The sequence below is a fragment of the Rattus norvegicus genome, chromosome 14, assembly GCF_036323735.1.
Source record: "Rattus norvegicus strain BN/NHsdMcwi chromosome 14, GRCr8, whole genome shotgun sequence".
Classification (NCBI taxonomy): domain Eukaryota; kingdom Metazoa; phylum Chordata; class Mammalia; order Rodentia; family Muridae; genus Rattus; species Rattus norvegicus.
In genome coordinates, this window is record NC_086032.1 from 5539085 (window position 1) to 5561987 (window position 22903).

The 22903-nt window shown below is 44.2% G+C and overlaps 2 protein-coding genes across 22 annotated transcripts in view; both read right to left on the reverse strand.

Moving 5' to 3' along the window:
* Thoc2l (THO complex subunit 2-like) overlaps nt 1-562 on the reverse strand; it is a 37868-nt gene extending 37306 nt beyond the window's left edge. For 20 of the 21 annotated variants that reach the window (XM_063273598.1, XM_063273592.1, XM_039092420.2 and 17 more), the window contains exon 1: nt 48-332. In XM_063273598.1, the coding sequence (XP_063129668.1) occupies nt 48-189 (142 nt within the window). In that variant the 5' untranslated portion in view covers nt 190-332. The other variant, NM_001379099.1, reaches the window with a different exon arrangement.
* A 2174-nt stretch (nt 563-2736) lies between these two features.
* Pkd2 (polycystin 2, transient receptor potential cation channel) overlaps nt 2737-22903 on the reverse strand; it is a 43320-nt gene continuing 23153 nt past the window's right edge. Inside the window, exons 8-15 of the mRNA NM_001191934.1 lie at nt 21277-21458; nt 19744-19864; nt 12761-12859; nt 9637-9758; nt 9320-9437; nt 8877-9040; nt 5417-5564; nt 2737-4923 (exon numbers count right to left, since the gene is read on the reverse strand). Coding sequence (NP_001178863.1) covers nt 4687-4923; nt 5417-5564; nt 8877-9040; nt 9320-9437; nt 9637-9758; nt 12761-12859; nt 19744-19864; nt 21277-21458 — 1191 coding nt within the window. The 3' untranslated portion in view covers nt 2737-4686. The remainder of the gene's footprint in view (nt 4924-5416; nt 5565-8876; nt 9041-9319; nt 9438-9636; nt 9759-12760; nt 12860-19743; nt 19865-21276; nt 21459-22903) is intronic.

Below are 22903 nucleotides of genomic sequence, written 5' to 3' on the forward strand. Positions count from 1 at the left end.
CTTTCAACTCTTCACCCCTTTCGCTCCAGATCCTGAGTTTACTGCACCTGAGACACAGTTAATCTCTTCGAAGCTCGCGGTCCAGAAACCACCTACTGCTGGCCAGGCGGGCGTTTTGTGTGCCCTGTGAAGCTCACGGGAGCCACCAAACGTCGGGCTGAGGAAGCGCCTCGTGACACCAGAGCTCATTAATAGCCTGTTCGCTTCGAGAATGCTCCGGAAAGACTCGGGGGTCCGCAGCTTTCCCCTACGTGTGTCAGCACAGCCCGGCACGCCGAGCCGCCGCCGAGCCGGACAGAGGCCGCAGTCCGCCCGCTCGCCCGGGGGCCGCCATGCCGACTCACCGCTCGCGTTCGGCCGGTGTCGCCGTCCGCGGCCGCGTCAGCTCGTGCCTCCCCACTCCAGCCACCGGAAACCGCTTCCTCACCGCAGCTCGGGAAGGGTTTCGCTGCTCCGCGCCCTCCTGACCCAACTCGACAGGGACACCAACGATACACGGCCAACTTCACAGAACAGTGGAAAACGGGTCGGGATCTCCTCGGCGCTCGGTTGACGTCACTGCCGAGGGACAGCAGCGGTGCGGCGTGTCCTCTGCGCATGCGCGGCCGCACTTTGACGGCAGGCTGAGTGGGGGAAACTGAGGCCTTGAGTCATGACTGCACTTTTGTTAGAAAATACCTTGCTTAGGTGATTGTGTGCACTCGCAGTTTCATTTGAAAGTGAATGCTAAATCCAAATAATTCTGCGAGCTTTCTGAAATGGCGTGGTTCAACTGGTGGAAGATCTGGTGTGTTATGGTAAAAGTCAGTTTACGGCAAGTATGTTGAGTCTCAAGACTACAAAACAAGCCATGAGCTAGGGAAAGATGACTAAAATACCTGCTCACTATAGACACTGCTGTCAAAATCTGTTCCCAACAAAACCCTTAAGGTTATTCATAAAACTTTTTTTTTTATGCATCTTACAGAAACTTGGAAATATTTAATGGTTATTGGACATACTGTGGGAACTGGGATAATGCTAGTTGTGGGCTTGCTCCCCACCCACTATGAAAAGAGGCTACAATTCTTTTGTATTTCTAGATTAAAATTCTTTTTAATGTAAACAGGCATCGGGGTTTCAAATACAGTAAGAATTGAACTCGCATTTTGACATTATCTCCAAAAACTGCCATTTCTGTTATCTTATTATGTGGTGTATGTATAAAATCATTGCTCATGAGTATATAAATAACCATCTTGTCATAAAGCAACAGAAATACATAAAATCAAGTGAGATGTGTGTGTATGCATATATGTATCTCAAAAACATGACTTACTGGGATTTTTTTTTGTCTCAATAGTAAGTTCTAGACAGATAAAGACCCACATTTTAAAAAATCTTATCATGACCAGAATCTAGTACATTGCCTTGCACATAACAGCAGGTACTGTATAAGTGGCTTGGTCACTTTCCGGGCATTTATTTCTATTTAGATGCCTTTCCCCAACATGAAAATAATTCATGAACAACGATGGGATGATGTTCATTTTTATTCCTCCAGCAACCATTTCATGCCTGCAGCCTGGTGAGAGCTACACTTACCTGCAAATTTCATGATGTCGTTTTCCTCACAGACGGGTATTATCCCTTTGTGAGCCTGCACCACATCTGCATTGCTGCCCATCGCTTGCAGGCGTTTAGGGTGTTCACGCTTAGCTGCTGTGAATAGAGCAGCAAATGGACATTGCTAGGCAAGCATCGGTAGGAGGGTGTCCTTTGGCCATATGTGCAGGAGTGGAGCTGAGTCATGGCAGATTAACGTTTAGCTTTGTGAGCAATATGGAACACACATGGTTTCCTGTATATGGTCCCCAGTTGGTAGAACTTTCGGGAGGATTAGGAGTTGTTACCGCACACTGGGGTGATCTTTGAGGTGTCCGAAGCACACACCATTCCCAGTTAGCTGTCTGCCATGTTTACCAACCAGACAGAAGCTCTGAGCTACTGCTTCACCGCCATGCCTACCTGCTTGATGCCATACACCTCGCCGCGATGGTCATGGGCGCATCCTCTGTAGGCACCAATAAACTCTTTATAAGTTGCCGGGGTTGTGTTATCTATGCTACCGTAGCAGTAGAAACGTAACTAAGATAAGGGCTACTTTCCCCTCCACTGTACAGGCGACTGACTCACGCTGTACACAGGAAACAGGCCCACTCGTTTTCTGCATTGTGTCTTGGGGAAATGGAAGTACATGGATGTGAACCATGCGTGATTATGCCTATTACATATCCTAGGAAAATGCCTTCCGGTGTATCCCTGTGGGGTGTGCCTACTGATTTTCAGCTCTCAGGGTTACAAGTTTGTCCTCACATTATTGGAGGGTAGAGTCAATGAGTGTGCACTTTGCACCATGTCTCAGAGTCTCAGTGTTCCAGCAGCCAACGACGTTAACAGTGCGCTACCACGCCCTTTACTAATGCTTCCCCCTTCCTGTCTTCCTCATTCCTGTTACCTACATGTCCCAACTGTCCCCCTGTCCTGGAGTCTTTGTCCCAGGTTATACTTCTGTAATGAGAAAAAAAGAAAAAAAGGACCATGTATGACAGGTTAACTGGGAGTCTAAAAATTTACATTTAGTGTAAAAAACATATAAATGTGTTACTTGTATCATTCCATGACACAGAAAGTAAGGTGCTTTTCCAGGGCTTATGGTATGATAAAAGGCAGCCTTCTTTTAGGGAAACAAAGGTGTATTTACACCACGGTAGCATGTCAAGTCTTTATTAAGTAATGTACACATTATTACAGTTAAGAAATTGTTGATTGTCAAAAGAACCTTGTATATGTAATAACTCCCCTCATATACAGAGGGGAGACTAATAGAAAAGTGATTGGGGATAAGCTTCACAGGACTGAAGTAGAAAAATATATGAACTTATATGTAAAGGGAAAAAAAGAATTCTACAAAAGTTCTGCAAGTTGAATGAAAAAGAAGCGACGATGTAATAACAAGCATCATTAAAGACGTGCTAGTGACCATAGTAGATATATGGCACATGGTCGATACATATGGATACCACATATTGAGTGCACTTCAAATTGAAGTTTGTTTACTTGTAACAGCAAAGTACGCATACATAAATACATACACACAATGATATCCCTGGAATGCAAAATCTAACACCTAGGGAGAAAAAAGCTAGCATAGCATACTCAAAAGAGAATGGTTGGCATGGAGCCCTCAGATCAGGGAACCATGGCACACCTCGCTCCTGCAGAAAGTAACCTGTCCGCTCAGCAGTTAGCTGGAGGTTTGCTATGTTCTAGGAAAACAATGCACTCTTGTGAATTTAAAGGACAGCACTAAGCCCAGGATTCTCTTCTACTTGTTCTCTACCTCTGGCTTCTCTACCAGCTTGGCTTTGCTTCTTCTGATCCCCTTGCTGACTAAGGGCCAAGTTACTCAACAACTGGTGGTCACACAGGCCCTTAATCCCAGCACTTAAGAGGCCGAGAGCCGGTGGACCACTGTGAGTCTGAGGCCAGCCAAGTTTACACAGTTAGTTCCAGGCAAGTCAGGATTATATAGTGAAAACCTGTCTTTGACGGACCAAAAAAATGACATGAAGAAATAGATTTCCCCTATAAATTTAGTGAGACCCTCTCTTAATGAAAACTATCGTTGATAGTCAACTTTTAGCTGATCCCTTCTGCAAATAGATAAACCCTTAATACCAAAGGCTCCTCGCATAAAAATGAGCTGAATTTGTGGTATATGATTTCATTCTGAAATACAAGATTAAGAATATTTGAGAACTATATTCTAGATACAGCACAAACCAAGCCTTTACTTTTACAGGGCTTTTACGTGCTTCAAAACTTCCTTAAAACACTGCTTCGCATGTACATGTTTGCTGAGTTAAAACTTTCATTGCGTACTAAAATATTCAGTGTATGTCTGGCTTATTAGCTATTTTAATATTAAATTTGGTTGAAAATGAGACATAAGAAAAAAAATGCAGAAATTTCTATGCCAACAAATAATTGAAAAGTCAAACTAAGAATCGAAGGCCTCTTCCAATCCTACATTTTATCCTTCAGTTTATCTTTGGGGCTTTCCTTGCTGAATTTCAAGCAAAAGCTAAATCACACAAAAATTAAATGATACGCTTAGCATCTATCTGTCTCAGCCATTCATAAACATTTTAGCCCAATGGCTACATACATATCCATTCTCTGCACCCCAGTAAGGTTGCTGAAATACGACTCCTTCCTTAGAAGACTGGTATGTAGTAAGCTCCGAGGTGCACCTCCATGGATAGAAATGCCATCCATGCTTTTCCTTAGCATGTCTCACTGCCGCTGCTGACTGTGGCGGCTCCTCACAAACTTAGGCTAGTGACGCTTCTCCCCTAACTTCCAAATAGACTCGGATAGGGCAGCAACTCAGTATACTTTCAAATTTCTCTTCTTTCTGAACTCAATATTTACATCTATATTTCTCATATGAGAAAAAAGTAAAACAACCTTCCTCGAACCACGGGTTAAGTTTACGTAAAATAAATTAAAGTGCAGAAAATTATAACAATTGGTCACAAAGACCAGCATCACAATGCAGCCGGGGTATATAAATACCGAACTTGTCACTACCATACCGGACAACCACCTCTCCGCGTCTCAGGGACAAACACGTGTGGATTGTTACGCATGCGCGTTGGTACTTCCGTTTCCACCTCCGCCTTCCAGGCCCTCTGCAGACTGGGAGGAAGGGGGCCGGGAGCTTCTGGGGTGCGACTGGCCACCGAGTCCCACTTGTGTGCCTAGACCGTGACCTGACTGTGAAGCTGCGTCATCCGATTCCCAGCGCTCCAGCTCTTCCCGCACCAGGCGCTCCATCTGCTCCCTGTGGATCTCACTATCCCGACCCAGGCGCGCATCCTGACAAGGGATTTAAGGGGTTAGAAATTTTAGCTGAAATGAGCTATAGTAAGACTGCAGATAGGAAAGTAAACAATAGCAGTTCTGAGCCAGTGGATTGACTGTTCCCTCAGCTGTATGGCAGCGCTCTCAGAGGGGAACCACGAGTCATGCCTCCTGATTATTATTTGATCTGAGGCTACAAATGGAGGAAGAAAAGCATGGGATTAATAGTTACAAAATACGATGGCTACCTTTATGCTCACTGGTGGAAAAAATCTGAAAATAAATGTGAACAAAAGCAATATTTGTAACTTTTAGTACACTAATGTTATGTTAATATTAAGTATAATTTGTAACTTTAAGTATAATATGTAACTTTAAGTATTATATGTAAGTATAATATGTAACTTTAAATAGTCTTTACTCTTCAATACTTCCAATTAAAAAGTGTCATGGGTGAATACTTCTGTCTTGGGTGTCCGCCTGTCAGCTTAAGCTCGAGACTGCTTACCTCAGCCACTCCATCCAGCAGCCTTCCTAACACCTCTCGCCTCTTCACCTTGGCCCGCTCCATGATCTCAAGCTTGACAATCACAGCATCGATCTTGGACACGATGCTGCCGATGGAGTGCTCCATGCGGTCCACGCGTCTCACCAGTCTGCAGGGGGCGACAGTGAGCAGAGCCGGTCACAGTCTCTGTCTTCTCAGCCCACCTGGTTTTTCCAATGGATACGCCACCAGAGTTCCTTCTTAACCAATAGGATAACCCGAAACACTCTTTAAAGCGTTCATAAGGCTTAGAGGCAAACTTACAGGCTGCTGGTAGGGGCCATGACCCCCATTCTTTTTTTCAATAAAATTGTGTCTAAAGCCTTAAAGATCTATGTCCAACCTTTAGTCACAAGTACCGTTTTTAGGAAAACTTCTAGAGGAAATCCACGCATGTAATTTTGTGCTACAAACATAGTCACAATACATGCCACAAAATCACATATATGAAGCTGCTTTTTAATACCACAACACTGAACAGTAACTACGCTAAACACCCAGTAGGAACTCTTTTTTTTTTTTTTTAAGATTTATTTATTTTATGTACAGCATTATGCCTGCATATGTGGCTGCAGGCCAGAAGAGGGCACCAGAACTCATTACAAATGGTTGTGAGCCACCATGTGGTTGCTGGGAATTGAACTCATGACCTCTGGAAGAGCAGTCAGTGCTCTTAACCACTGAGCCATCTCTCCAGCCCCAGTAGGAGATCTTTTAAATAAATTATAACTCATTGATACAATACAAATGGTACTGTGTCAAAATGTTTCATGAAATAGTTGTAAATAAATAAAACTGTTAGTAGTGTGCTCTTTTTCATCTCATTATTTTGAATAAAAGCATTTTTAAAAGCCTTAAACATGTCAACTGGCAACAATTTGAACTCTCCCTGCCAGGCTCCTCTCTCTGTGACCCTAGTGGTTGAGGAAAGCTGCTGAACAAGCTGGGCCAGTATTCGACCACTGGCTGTCTGCCCTGGAGACCACTCTCAGCTCTCAAATGACAGTATAAGGATAGCGGTTCAAAACTATTTTTAAAACCTAAGTCCTTTCAAAGGTATAGAAATCTTGAGACCACATGACAGATGAAAATCACTAATCAGAAAGACAACTAAAGAGAAGTGAGAACCTGTGGCATTTAAAAATGCCTGAACAGTATTTCTCCAAATAATGTTTGCTGAGAAACTTCGCAAATCCGAGACACTCATAAAACTGCAGGCAGAATCAGCTCAGAGATGCACATCTGGACACACACGGTGAAGGTGTAGAGAGAGAGAACGGCAGAGGAAATGACAGCACCGAGAAAACGTTGATCTATCTGTAATGTTCCTAGAATCAGCCTGAGCTACGTTCTCATTCGACACATTGAAGGAAAGGAGAGTGAAATAAAATATGCTCGAGTAAAGAAAGCTGGAGAGAACTCGCTGCTGGAGATGTCTTTATGGGAAGTCCCTAAGGAAAGCTTTCAGGCTCAAAGCATAATGACAGTCAGCAGAATACTGATTTTTTTTTAAATGAATAACAATAAAGGTAGCTACTGAGTGTAAAGCGAATATGAACCACTTATTTCTTCCTTCATGGTTAAGAAGCAGCCGTGTAAGACCTGAACATAACAAGATCGTTGGACCTGTAACAGAAACGTAATATATTTGACAACTCCTCGGTGAAGGAGGTGGGGGACGGTTAAGTTTTACTGGGAGGGTCTGAAATTATATTGAGTGGTAACCTGAATCCAGAGAACAAATTTGAAGATGGTGATGGTTAGAATAGCATAACATGTACACAAATATACATAATATGAACAGAAAGAACAAAAAAGAACAAACATAATCAGGCATAATATTTCTCTATCTCTTAAGATTAAGTACAAATGACTCCAGAAAGCAGATATAAATGCAAGTGTATCGATAATGACAAACTGCAAACAGCGAAACAATCTAACCAAAACAGCAATTTCCGAAGGAGATCCAACTCTATGAGGCTACCATGGCCTAGTCTTTAGAAATTATTTACTTACTGCGTGCTTGTGCATGCTGGGGAGCATGTGTGGAGATCAAAGGACAATCTATGGCCACTGGGTGCTCTCCCTGCACCATGTGAGTCCTGAGGCTCACACTCAGGTCCTCGGCACCTCTAGCCACTGAGCCACCTCACTAAACCCTACATGACACATATTTTATAATCAAAGACACAAGACGTTAAAAATAAAAGGACAATGATGTTAATATCATGCAAATTACGGCTGTGAGGAACGGAATATCTACAGTAATATTAGACAAAAATGTATTTAAAAGAAAACATTTCATACTGACAGGCGGCCTAATCTATTAGAGACTTGTTACGAACATGTATGCAGGGAACAGCTTCAAATTGCTCTAAACAGAACCTTCTAGAATTAATGGCATAAATGAATAACTTATTAGATATATAGATATGATTACCTCACTTTCAAAAACAAGTAAACAGGTGTAGCAGAATCCTCTCTAATTAATTGATTAGATAATAAAGATGACAAGAAGCCAATCACTGAGCAAGGAGGAGGTGGGCCTTCCCGGTCTTAGAGAGGAAGAGGGAATGCAGGAGGAGGGCACTTCCTTTTGGATGGTGAGGGAAGCGAAATCAGGCAAAATGTGGGCCGGGGATTGTTAGATCTGGTAGCGGGATCCACCAGGATCTGCAGCCAGAAGATTTCTAACATAGAATAGTTACTGAGTTTAGGACAATAGATTCCGCACCCAGTGAGTGTGTTATCTGTTGATTCTAAACTCAGATTGTTCTCCATTTCAACTGAGCTCCAGGGGAAAGGTAACTGCTGTGTGTGGGTTGGCGAGGGTGTGCCCCCAGGTAGCTGTGGAAATTTGGGAGTGCTGAGTGGTTTGGCGAGCAGCTAGCCTCAGGGGTCGGATGGCTGGGAAGATAGAGCAGTTCAGCAGCAAGCTAACTGCTCTGTGAGAAGTTCTGCAGACCGCTGCATGGGGATAGCCATGGGGGCGGCAGCCAGAGAGTTGTCGGCAATAGCGTGGATTGATATTTTAATTATTACATACTAGAAATAGGCATAAAATCAACACAGAAACAGGAGACGAGGGACTGACAGACTGAGCAGCGGCAGAATGAACACTGTACTCAATGACAGAGGCTGCAAGACATATAAAAACACCAACACACATGCTAAAGGTGATGAGGGCTCTCAGATTTGTTAAGACAATTTTGGCTGGAGGGAACATGGAGGATGGTAATGTTTCTCTGCTTCCCTAACTTCTTATCATGGAGATCATTTCCAGAATGAAAGATACCATACAACTTATTTGAAAGAAATGATATTAGTCATGAAAAGAAGTAGATGGCTAACATCAAGAGAAGCCGTGTCATCTCATTTTGACCCCGGTCAGCACAAACCTGGGGGAAACGTTTGTACTTACACTTGGAACTCTTCATAGGAAACCCCACTGGAGATGCTTCCCCTCCTCCTGGAACTATGGCCACTGTCTTCATCGTCTTCCTCCTCAGAGTCATCCAGGCTTCTGGGGAAACTTCTGCTGCTCATGGGACGTGGTAAAGAGCTGTGTTCCAAGTCTAGGTCCTCCTGAAGAACATGAGGGTCTTCCAGTTAGGGGCAGATAGACCAAGACCTCACAGAAATTTTTTACCAAGGTCTTGGGCAGGCAGAAGATGGGGTGCTCATAATCAGGACTGTACATTTTTTATGAATCGACAACATGTTATACTAATTGACGTTATAAGCTGCATGAGTAAGCCAGGTGAGCAAGTGGGCTCCTGCTGTGTGGGCTGAGGGTGTAGGGGAGAGAGGAAGAGAGGAAGGACTAATACTTGGAGATGCTGTGTCCAGCCGCCCCTTTCTCACCCTCTCTCTCTCCAAGTCATCTCTCATCTGCTGATGCTCACGCTCAGTCAGTTCCTGGTCGCCGTCCTGGTCATATTTAGTGAATATGGCCTCGATCTCTGCGTCCGTGTGGCCCTTCCTGAAAGAGAACTTGAGAGAATGAAGTGACTTTATTCTGCCTGTGGTCCAGCCCTAACACTGAAACATCAGAATGCGGGAGGGAGACATAGGGCGTGCTCCAGAAAAATACCCGTTTCCCCAAATGAAAGACATTGTTCTACCAGTCCTTGGGGCCCGAAACACCCTCTCATCACCGAGAATTAGCACACGACCCTCACCCTTTCAGGTCTTGCCGAAGTTCATCAAAGTTTAGCTTGCCACCACCTTGCCGGAGACTCTCTGAAATGGCGTCTACGGTGTTTCTTTTAAGTTTTAGTTTGACAAGTGCTTTTTGGCAGCCCTATTGGAAAAAGAGGAAGGAAAGAAAGACAAACGGCATGGTTTTTGTTTATCCCCCTTTTGGGTTTGGTCTTTCGGTTACGGTGGAACTATTGAAAGTTCGGCGCTTGGTGGACGGTGGCTATTCAGGGACAATGAATTGGTGAAAGTAACGAATGTAATCTCAGTGTGTTACAAAAACTCGAAGAAAACTAGAGTCTTTCAATAAATCGGGAGCTAAGAGCCTCTTCCATAGGTTAACATATGCAGGTTGACATTTGAAGTTATAATTGACACTTGAAATACAAAGGGATACATATATATCTCTTTGTAGCCCACTATGAACTCCATAGCTGTTTGCTCCCCGGAATACAGAGGAAAGAACAGCAGCATTGGGTCCTTTAGTTTCCATAGAGTAGTAAGAAACATTTCTGAAACTCCGTGAAATCACGCTGAGCACTTTTAAGAAATTAGAGGCAAGCCTGAGGAAATTTGTCAGAGGTAGATTACCTGCCAGTCACTGCGAGTACAGGCTTCGTGCTCAGGACAGAAGAAGCAAGGCAGAGAAATCTTGCTTTGTATGGTAAGCAGGGCTATCAGGTTGAAATTGTGCAGAGTGAACAGAATAATCAAGAGCTAAATAGGTTGTTTTATGACCTTTAATTTCCTTATTAAAACACTTTAAAAAATCCCTATGGTTATGAATTACACATTCGCAGAAACATAAAACCAAGCCCAATATTTACTGAGTGCATGGAAAGTTAAACCACGAAGAGCTGGGGAAATGAAAGTGTTTAACTTCTTTGTAAACATATCCAGAATTGTGAACTCGGCTTGTCTTCTATGATGCTGTCACTCGCTTCAGTGGGAGCTGAGCATACTTGCTCTATGTTGGCGAATTATCATACCCTCCCCACAGAGGGATCAGCTCCTAACATGTTTTCTTTTTCTCGTTTCTCATTGAAAAGTATCCCTCTGTTTGAATGAGAATGGCTTCCATTGTATCATGTATTTAAACGCTTAGTCCACACTTGGTGAAACTATCTGGGGAGGACTGTTACCTCTCTATTTGGCATGGCCTTGTTGGCGTGTCACTGGAGGGTAGACAGACAGGTAGAAGCTCACGCAGTTCTCAGTCTCTCTTCTAAGGCCGACTAGCTGATAAGATGACGAGCTCTCAGCTCCTGCTCCAGTGCCCTGCCTGCCTGCTTGCCCTGCCTGCCCTGCCTGCCTGTCTGTCTGCCTGCCTGCCTGCCTGCCTGCCGTCTGCTGTCACATTCCCCACAGTGATGATCATAAACTCATCCTATGAAACTGTAAGCAAGCCCCAATGAAATGCTTTTCTGCTAGTTTCCTTGGTCACGCTGTCCCTTCACAGTCATGGGACAGTTACTAAGAGACCCCTCCAGAGTTAACCTAATATTTATTTGCAAAGGTAATTCTCTCTCAGCATGTTTTCATCATAATGTGCTTTATTTATTTTGTGATACACCGATCTTCACCAGGTCGTTTTAGCTGTTTACCTGACTCCGTCAGACGGAGGCTGGGACTCCCTTCTACAATCAGGTCTTTGTCCTACCAATCCCCACTCCTTCACGTCCTCGTTTCTCTGCTCTGTGTTTACCTCTGCTGGCCCATTCTCTTTATCCTAGCCAAGGTTTTTATTCTTCTGCTTTTAAAAAGGCATCACTTTTGTTTATGTGTGAGCAACCCTGTGCAAGGACAAGGGCGTGTGGGTGGCGGTAGAGGCTAGAAGAAGAGTCTCAGGATCTCTGAGCTGGAATTACAATCAGCTGTGAGCATCCAGGAGGGTTCCGAGAACCAAACTCAAATCCTCTGGGCGAGTGCCCATAACCACGGAGCTGCCTCTCCACCTCCCCTAGTCATTAAACAAATTATGTGGTGGCTTCTCAGGGGAGACGAAAGAGCAACACTAAGTGCTTGGTGGTGTCGGAACCAAAGAGGAGATGTTGAACCACCAAACAGCAAAAGAGCGAAGGGTCGCTCAGAACCTGGCCACTGGGTAAGACACAAGTCACTTAGTGGTAATCGGTGGACTACGCAGCCAACAGTGGACTTGGTGCTTGCTGTTGCCCACGGTATTTTATGACCAAACGAATTTGAGCCCTGTTGTCCAAGGCCTGACGCTATATGAAATAACGTAGTGACTGAACTTTGTGAATATCAAAACTCTGCTGTGCGAAGGGCTTATGTACACAATACAAAGTTGTAAAACACCGTCAACTGTGGTGCCGAATCCAAGATGACAAGAATCCAAGGCTCAACCAAAGGACTAAAACAAAATTCACAGACAAGGGGGCTTAGGCTTGAACAGAAAAGTGGTAAAGGAGCTGGCGATCCTACCTTACGCAATGAGAGGGGCATCCTGTGTATTTATATTACTCACCCACTTTTATGTTAGTTTCAGACTTAAGACAAATGAAGCCAAGGTGAGAACAAAGCACTTCCCTATCCTGCCCTTCCAGCTCACAATAATGATTTCACACTTGTTGAGAAGGTGTGAAAGACATTCTTAGGCACCACAAGCTGTGGCCTTGATCCAGAAGCTTTTCCTTTGGTTTTTACAGCTCTCACAGAAGGATGGGGGTAAAAGGGGAGTCGCTGAGATAGAAGAGCTGGGAATAGAAGTGAGACCCTTACAGTTTGTTGTGAACATAGGACTCCAGAGCACTGAGTAAGTAAGAACCAAAAAGCTTATTCTAGAATCTAATTCAGACCGTAAAAGGACCCTCAGGATTTAAGGCCTAGCCACCAAAGAAAACATTTCAATTATTTCTGAAATAAAGCAACCTACCCTTCAAATAACTTCAAGGACTCAACATTTATTTGGTGAACTGATTAAAATATATAAAATAATATATATAATATATTATATATAATATACATACATACATACATACATACATACATACAGACACACACACACACACACACACACACACACACACACACACACACACACACACACACTACATAAACTGTGGGAATTAGGATATAGCCTACCTTTCTGATAAGGTCTGAGAGTTCCATTTCTGCTTTCTGCTGGGCCAGATCTGATTTCACCTCAGAGTAGGAATCATTGATGATCGCCAGAAACATGTTCTGTGTGTAAATCAAAGGATGAAATTCAAATACACTTTGGTAGCAATATAATAATTGAGGCGTGCCTTTTGTTCCTCACTTTATCCAATCTCAGTAATTATGAAGCCGTTAGTTAAATTTTGCTCTCATTCCCAGAAGCAATGTTTTCTCCACTAAGTCAGACCAAGGAAGTTTCATTTATAGAGAGCCGTCTTGAGCTGCTTAGTTGTGCCAAGTGAACACAAGTAGAGTCACTTGGGAAGAGCTAACCTCAAATGACAACCTGCCTCTATAGCAACTCTGTGGGCCCCGCCCACTGTGGGCGGTACCATCCCTGGGCACACGGTCCTGGGTTGATGATTGGCTTGAGAGGGTCCAGCCCACTGTGGGTGGTACCACCACTGGGGATAGTGACCTGGGTTGTTTACGAAAGCATTCTGGGAAGCCAAGGGAACAAGCCAGTAAGCTGTCCCACTCCTCCAGGGTCTCTGCCTCAGTTCCTGCTTCCATTTCCCTGCCTCGATTCTGGCCTTTGGTCTCCTGCGCTGACTATGAGGATGGGTTGTAAGGTGTAAGCAGATAAACCCTTTCTTCTCCATGTTGCTCTTGGTCAAAGCGTTTTATCAAAGTGGGCAGAACGCATTTTTTGACATATTTTGCAAAGAGACAATAAAAAGCAACAATGTATTAATGTACTTATATAAGATGGTAGAATTATTATCGTTGCTTTTTTCTGCTTTTAAACTTTAAGTTATTGTGCAGAACTCTAAAGAGCTATTCAAGTTTTTACAATCGATTTAATTTAACTTTTCTTCCAAAGTTTGTCGATTCACACGTGAGGTACACAGAATGTATTCTAAAGAACTCCAATGACTTCAGCAAGTAGACCTAGAGTAAGCCCAGTGTAAAGATCAGGCAGGATATTTGTGGAAAAGATAAAGACTTTAGAGTATATCAGACTTGGGTTCTCGTCTCGGTGCTACCAGAAAGAGATCGTGGGAATTGCCAGGAGACCGGAAGGGGTCGAAGGAAAGAGCAAGCAAATAAATCCCAGGAAGAGATGAAGAAAACCAACAGAACCCCAGTCTCTCCACCTCGTACTGTTTGTAATACATAGCTGGGCTCGACAACGTCCAACCTGTTAAAGCAACTTCAACTGCAGCCTTCACGTCAGACCTTCCAACCTGAACCCTCACTCACACCGCAAAGAAATGAAAGATTGCTAGTCATGTCAGCTGAACCTCGTACCTATGTAACCTTGAATTGCAACTCCCAGAATTATAGAAAAGCTAGTAAGAAAAGCCTAAAATGTGGGATTCTCTTGAGAAACCTGAGATCACCCTTGAAGTGCGTACTCTTCGTTTGTGATAAACTTCCACACAGTTCCTTATGTGTCTTGCCTTGTAACTCTTTCTCCATAGAGACAAGAGCCAGGAGTCAGTCAGGCTTCTGTCTCTTACGATCTTCACAAACATGGTCCTGGCTACAATGACCTGCATGTGTTGTGCTGAATGCATGTGTGTGGCTGTGTGTAAGATTAAGTGCACAAGCAAAGGCCGAAGCAAGTGCCTTTTCTATTGTCTCCCTCTTACTGCCTTGAGACAGGATCCCAGTAAACCTGAGGCTCATTCATTGGCTGTGTTGGCTAAGGAACAAGATCCAGTAATCTACTTGCGCACACCCCTGTCTGGGTGCCGGGTGTTCTACAGGCAGAGGCAGACGCGTTCTGTTGACTGCTGGAAAGTCAAACTCAGGTGCTCACGCGTGCAGAGCGATGATCATTCTTCCCCAGTAAGCCATCTCCCAAGACCCTGTTTGACTTTTTAAAAATATAATTGTCTTTTTATTTTTTGAGATTATAATATAATACAACTGTCTTTTTTTTCTTTTTTTTTAAACAGTGCTTCCCTTATATGTATATCAGGCTGGTCTCAAAAACACCTGGCACAGCCTGTGAGTGCTGGGATTGTCTGTCTCATTTGTTTCAAATTTTGTTTTGCATTTATTTTCTTTTCATGTGTGTATGGAGGGAGCCCTTGTGTGCCCATTCTTGCAGGTATGTGTGGTGCTAACCCCTGCAGGTGTGTGTGTAGCTCACCCCTGCAGGTATGTGTGGAGCTCACCCCTGCAGGTGTGTGTGGAGCTCACCCCTGCAGGTAGGTATGTGTGGTGCCACCCCTGCAGGTATGTGTGGAGCTCACCCCTGCAGGTATGTGTGGAGCTCACCCCTGCAGGTATGTGTGGAGCTCACCCCTGCAGGTATGTGTGGTGCCACCCCTGCAGGTATGCATGGCAACCAGAGGATGCCTTCCCCACTCACTTCTCCCTCCACCTTATGTATCAACACTGGATCTTTCACTTGAACCCAGAGGGCACTAGCCAGTTGGTTCAAGGGAACCCACCTCCACCTCCTGAGTGCTGGGATTCTATGCTGGCTGCCTTGACTGAGCCTAGGCGGAGAATGCACACCTGAGCCCTCAGGCTTGGACAGCAAGCACTTTAGCCAGCAAGCCATCTCTGTAACCCCTCGCTTTGCATTTATAAAATGGGAGAGGTAACAGGACCTCCCTTAAACACTGTGCATGCAGGTTAATGGGACAATCGAAGCTGTGCTTAGCCAGGTCCGAATATGTGGGGTCTAATTGCTGCTGTTTACAAAGGTCTAGTTACTCTTCCTGACATTCCCTTCCACGGTGGTAATGTAAAGTTCTATCAGTTTGCAATACCTCCTCAGAGCACTGCAGCAAGTAAATCAGATCAACTTTCTGTGTGCTGTCTGTATCTGGTAACAGTGGTTAACTAAAAGAGGTATATTCAACTATGCTTGCTTTCCCCATGAGTTTGTGAAACCAGAGAAGTCCAAGCCCTATCCCTCATTTCATAGCTCCCTCTGCTGTGTAACACATCACCAAATGCATAAACACTATAATCTACACTACATATTATGTAAAATATCTATATAAGAATACAGTGGCTCTGATAATATGTATCCAGTAACTCGTGAATGAATATTAAGATTCTTATTCAGTGGTGAATATAAATCTCTATCAATTAAGGAAGACTAATGTTTAGGATTGGATATCAGAAATTACAGCAGAACATAAACTAAATATAAACCCTCAGGGGTGTGCTCCACTACACATGAACCCTCCGGGGTGTGCTCCACTACACATAAACCCTCAGGGGTGTGCTCCACTACACATAAACCCTCAGGGGTGTGCTCCACTACACATGAACCCTCAGGTGTGTGCTCCACTACACATGAACCCTCAGGAGTGCTCCACTACACATAAACCCTCAGGGGTGTGCTCCACTACCATGAACCCTCAGGTGTGTGCTCCACTACACATAAACCCTCAGGGGTGTGCTCCACTACACATGAACCCTCAGGAGTGTGCTCCACTACACATGAACCCTCAGGAGTGCTCCACTACACATGAACCCTCAGGAGTGCTCCACTACACATGAACCCTCAGGAGTGCTCCACTACACATGAACCCTCAGGAGTGCTCCACTACACATAAACCCTCAGGGGTGTGCCCCACTACACATGAACCCTCCGGGGTGTGCTCCACTACACATAAACCCTCAGGGGTGTGCTCCACTACACATAAACCCTCAGGGGTGCTCCACTACACATGAACCCTCAGGTGTGTGCTCCACTACACATGAACCCTCCGGGGTGTGCTCCACTACACATAAACCCTCAGGAGTGCTCCACTACACATAAACCCTCAGGGGTGTGCTCCACTACACATGAACCCTCAGGTGTGTGCTCCACTACACATGAACCCTCAGGAGTGCTCCACTACACATAAACCCTCAGGGGTGTGCTCCACTACCATGAACCCTCAGGTGTGTGCTCCACTACACATAAACCCTCAGGGGTGTGCTCCACTACACATGAACCCTCAGGAGTGTGCTCCACTACACATGAACCCTCAGGAGTGCTCCACTACACATGAACCCTCAGGAGTGCTCCACTACACATGAACCCTCAGGAGTGCTCCACTACACATGAACCCTCAGGAGTGCTCCACTACACATAAACCCTCAGGGGTGTGCCCCACTACACATGAACCCTCCGGGGTGTGCTCCACTACACATAAACCCTCAGGGGTGTGCTCCACTACACATAAACCCTCAGGGGTGCTCCACTACACATGAACCCTCAGGTGTGTGCTCCACTACACATGAACCCTCCGGGGTGTGCTCCACTACACATAAACCCTCAGGAGTGCTCCACTACACATAAACCCTCAGGGGTGTGCTCCACTACACATGAACCCTCAGGGGTGTGCTGCACTACACATAAACCCTCAGGGATGCGCTCCACTACACATGAACCCTCAGGGGTGTGCCCCACTACACATAAACCCTCAGGTGTGTGCTCCATTACACATAAACCCTCAGGAGTGCTCCACTACACATAAACCCTCAGGGATACGCTCCACTACACATAAACCCTCAGGGGTGTGCCCCACTACACATAAACCCTCAGGTGTGCTCCACTACACATAAACCCTCAGGTGTGTGCTCCATTACACATAAACCCTCAGGAGTGCTCCACTACACATGAACCCTCAGGGATGCGCTCCACTACACATAAACCCTCAGGGGTGTGCCCCACTACACATAAACCCTCAGGTGTGCTCCACTACACATAAACCCTCAGGAGTGCTCCACTACACATAAACCCTCAGGAGTGCTCCACTACACATAAACCCTCAGGGGTGTGCTCGACTACACATAAACCCTCAGGGATGTGCTCCACTACACATAAACCCTCAGGGCTGTGCTCCACTACACATAAACCCTCAGGGCTGTGCTCCACTACACATAAACCCTCAGGGGTGTGCCCCACTACACATAAACCCTCAGGAGTGTGCTCCACTACACATAAACCCTCAGGAGTGCTCCACTACACATAAACCCTCAGGAGTGCTCCACTACACATAAACCCTCAGGAGTGCTCCACTACACATGAACCCTCAGGGATGTGCTCCACTACACATAAACCCTCAGGAGTGCTCCACTACACATAAACCGTCAGGGGTGTGCTCCACTACACATGAACCCTCAGGAGTGCTCCACTACACATAAACCGTCAGGGGTGTGCCCCACTACACATAAACCCTCAGGAGTGCTCCACTACACATAAACCCTCAGGGGTGTGCTCCACTACACATGAACCCTCAGGGGTGTGCTCCACTACACATGAACCCTCAGGGGTGTGCTCTACTAAACATGAATTAAATGGTGAATTCTATGACATTTCCAAGAAGTAGACATAGACAGTGGCAGATAAAGGTTCTTTAAAGGCAGTCTTAAAGACAAGAACTGAGAATTCTCTTCTGCTCTTGTGTCTAACTTAAGGAGAGGATTTTATACAACCTTGGTGCTAGAAGTCATCACCTAGTGCAACACGGTGATCCTGTCCTATTTGATCTTTTCAAACCATCACTGATATGTCCTCATGGGTGGTAGAGGCCATTTGAAGAGTTGGCAGCAGGACATACTTCATGCTTTTAGAAATCGTGGCAGAGAGCCAGGTGCTGCAAAACCCACCGGACTAACCACATCAGAGGGCATCAAAGACCCGACAATCCCGCCTTTCCCTTAATTCATAAGAGGAAGGGGTCAAAGAGTACACATGGAGGGATCCATGGCTCCAGCTGTATATTAGCAGAGGATGGCCTTAGAGGGCACCAATGGGAGGAGTAGCCCTTGGTCCTGCCAAGGCTGGACAACCCCAGTATAGGAGAATGTCAGGGTGGGGAGGGGGAACACCATCACAGAAGAAGGGGGTGGGGGGATGGGATGGGGGTTTATGGACAGGAAATTGGGAAAGGGAATAACATTTGAAATGTAAATTAAAAATATCCAATTAAAAAAAAAGAGGAAGGGGTCAGTTAATGACATGTTAATACCCAGCCACTCTATTGGCAAAAAAGCAGGGTGTGAATGAATGGACTTGCAGGGTCACACTGTCCCTCTCATCCTAGCAGTAGTTATTGAACACTTTGTGAGCACCATCTGCCCAAACAGGGACACGGGTAGACCTTGGAGATGTGACACTAAGTTACTGAGATATAATTGTTCAAACTTTCAGAAAGGAAAATCTGGAAGGATAATAAATAGCATTTGGATGGAATATGCCTTCTCCCAAGTTAAGCAAACTTCACTGCACACATTCTCTGTGGACAAGTAGAATGTATGACAAGAACGACTCAAATTTTACTTAATTTAAAGCTAATGGTAACAGTTATTCCAAATCAAGAGACTCGGAGGTATTTTAAAATGTATTCTTGGGAGCAATTCCTAATGACTGTTAGATTTACTTTTAAGTTTAATACATGTAGGGTTTTTTTGTTTGTTTGTTTTGTTTTGTTTTTTAGGCAATACATAGCCTGAGGACTATGAAAAAGTTGAAATAGTATCTTAACCTTGACATGTCATAATTTGCCCAACAACAACTCTTGACATCCTATTTCTAAGTTGTTAGTTCCTATTTTATCAAAGAAAAGAGAGAAATGGGAAGTCATATTTTAGCAAGGCACTAAGAAGGCAAAGCAAAAAGTGACACGGTGATGCAGAAGGAGGTGGTACACTGAGGCAAACCGCCATTTTGGGAACTTGATGAATCTGTATATTTTATAATTATTTTTACAGTCATTAGATACACACACATAGATAATTGAAAGACTATGGGGAAAATAAATTATCTTAAAACTATAAACCAATAAAATAACTTTCTAGAATTAACTTTTTTTCTGTTTTTCATAGTTTTATTTGAAGTGATGGGTGGTCAAGAATGAGAGAAAAGAGAAGGTGGTGATTTGCAAGCATAAAGTTTAAATCACCTCACTGTAAAAGAAATATATATATATGTAATATATACATACCAAAAGAATGAAGAACATAAAGAACACAAATGTAGTAAAATAAAGTGGCCCCAAAACTCGGTTAGCTTCCTCGATCTCTGCGAAGTTGATATCACCCAAAATGATGCGGAACTGAGTGAAACTAGGAAAAGAAAACAGAATACAGTCCAAAAGCAAACAGTGTCCGCAGGGGACACGTGCTTACTAACGGTGATTCGCCTGCTGGCATAGCTTGGGAAGTCTGAGAGAACCACCAAAGAGTTAAACCACTGATCTCTGGGAAAGCCTCATTACTTGTATTGTCAACTGATGATGCCTTCTAGGATAATAGCATGGTTTCACATTATTTATACCATTTCTACTTAATAGTAAATCTGACTATTAGATGATTTGTATAGCAAGAAGACATGATCTGGGTAAAACCTAGCAATTCAAAACCTTTATAATAGTCATGCTTAGTCTGAAGTGAAAACATCTTTAAATAATAACAATGATAACTTGAAAAATGGCCAAAATAGTAGGATTCAAAGATATTAGGGTTCAAAGGGCCAGCACTCTCAGTCACTTAACATGAGATCATAGAAGCTAGATGCTGTCAGTGACATCACTTTCCTTCCTGCTAAATGTTGTCAGTGACATCACTTTCCTTCCTGCTAGATGCTGTCAGTGACATCACTTCCCTTCCTGGCTTTCATCAAGAAGCAAGAGTAACTGAGGATCCCTGCCTACAAAGCCACATTACTCCCACAATTAAGAACTTCTGTTTCTGGGGTTGGGGATTTAGCTCAGTGGTACAGCGCTTGCCTAGGAAGCGCAAGGCCCTGGGTTCGGTCCCCAGCTCCAAAAAAAAAGAACAAAAAGAAAAAAGAAAAAAAAAAGAAAAAAAAAAGAACTTCTGTTTCCCTAATCACTTGGCCACTTCTTTATGAATGGCATAGAACTATAATTCAGAATATAGTAGTTTGGTTTTGTCTTTGCTATATTTGGGAACACTGGGGGGAAAAAAAAGATTTGTGAACCGGATTTAGTTTCTTCTATAATATTAGAAATAGGTTTTATCTCCTAGAAGCTGAAACAATAGGCAACTGAAAAAACAGGCAACAATAGTCAACAGGCATGAAAATGCAGGTAAATCGATTCCTGAGGTTGGGAATGAGGGGTAGGGGGAGGGAGGAATGAGCCTGGGGGTGGGACCCAGGGCTAAGCATCCTATTCATGTGTGTCTCCTCCCGCAGTTGGCCATTTAAAACCCACCCAAGCTGGAGGTGGCAAAGATCTTGATCTTTGGACTAGCGTTTTTTCCACAGCCATTCCACTCCATCCCACTACTTAAATGCTGCTTCCCTAAGAATCAACATCGCAAAACATCTGCTTTTCTATTGTAGGAAAATGTTTGTGGATGGGTCAAATAGCGACAAGAAGAATATTTTGCCATAAAGAACGTAGTCGCATCTAGATTAAACTTATTTTTAAGACAACTTTTAAAACTTTACTATTGGACGATTTCGCACACGTGCATGAAAGCCTCCTCTTCTTCAAGCCATAGATACTTACATACACTCTTGGAAAGTACTGAAGTCATCCACCTGAGTGCCAAAGACAAGGTACGCCAACTGGGCATATGCCAAGAAGATGATGAAGAACATGATGGTGAAGCCAAAGAGGTCTTTGGCACATCTGGACATGGTCGTGGAGAGCTGACTCATGGTCCTATTGAAATTGATGAATTTGAAGAGCTGCAAAGGGAGACAAGGTCAGTATGAGTGGATGATACAAGGAGGTCCGCGTAGACAATGGAATTCTTCTACCATAAGAGGGAGTGGGATGGGCTACGCGCCGTGACAAGGACTTTGAAAGCTAAGTGAAATACCCAGATGCAAAGCCTCAAACAGTGTATGACTCCATTGGTTTGAGGCACCCTGAAGAGTCAAATTCACCAGGACAGGAAATCCAATAGAAAGTTGGTGACTCAGCATTTCCCATTGGGATTACGAAAATTGTTTGGCAAGACGCAGCGGTGATAGATACTACGCTGCGCCACGTGCTTCACGCTTCTGAAGCGTGCGAGCGAATCAGTGAAAGTGACCTGTGTGACTGACACTTATCACAGTGAAGGAAAGTAAGGGAAAATGATTTACTTTGACTTCTTGCCTCTTTCAAGTCTCGGAATATCGACCTTGTCTTTCAAACGTATTTGTTGAGTACGTGGAGCAGTCTAGGCAGTTACTGTCCCCAGAGCTGGGAATGCAATATGTAAATTATTTCTTGCGTTCCTAACTCACGCTAGGTGCCTTCCTCAATGGTGAGTATGGCAAAGCTTCCGCCCCCATTCTGTTCACATCTTAAGTTGCAGTTATAATATAGTGAAAACATGTTTAAATGTGACTGGTAAATAAGTAATCATGTCCCCAAGAGGATTAAACTAAAATGGGGGTGGGGGAAGGACACTAGCAAAATATAAAATCAGAAAATACTTTTTGTGCATCTCTGTCATTTACTGGAGTACCATTATGTAGGGGTAACTATGGGAAACTGTAATTATATCCAATGACTTCTTCAATCCTGGTATTTTTCTCCCCAGACGCCAGCCAGACTGGGAGTCAGCTGAGTCTGCCTGTGAAGCCCACTGAGCACGTGGACAAGGACCTAAGTGCAGCAGCTGAGGCCGTAGCTGACAGCATAGGCGGCAGGACAACGGATGCAGACCACGGCAGAAGGCTGTGCGCAGAGTATCAGGCACGGTTCCTGCCTGGAACAAGCCAATGGTCATGTTTTCGGAGGCAAAGCAATAAATAAATAGTAACTCATGCTACACATTACGAGAGAACTCTCTAGAATCTCACTTAGTGGTCTTTTATAAACTGTTAAGTTTCTCTATTGTTATGATCACTATTACTTATTAATGGAACTCCTATTTTTAATTCACTCATTTATTCTTTAGTGCTGGAATGGAACCCAATGTCTCCCAGGTACCAGACGAAGTCTCTGCCCCTGAGCGACTCCACCAACTCCTACTAATTTTATGGTAATGTTTGATGTTGGTGCCGAATTCTCTTGAAAAAGCAATAAATGAACGAGAATATGAAGAACTTAATGTGGGTCCATGCTTTCGGTGGACCTTCCCAGTGTCAACAACTCAGGAACGCACATAAGCCGTTGGGTAGGAGCCTTCTCTGAAAGC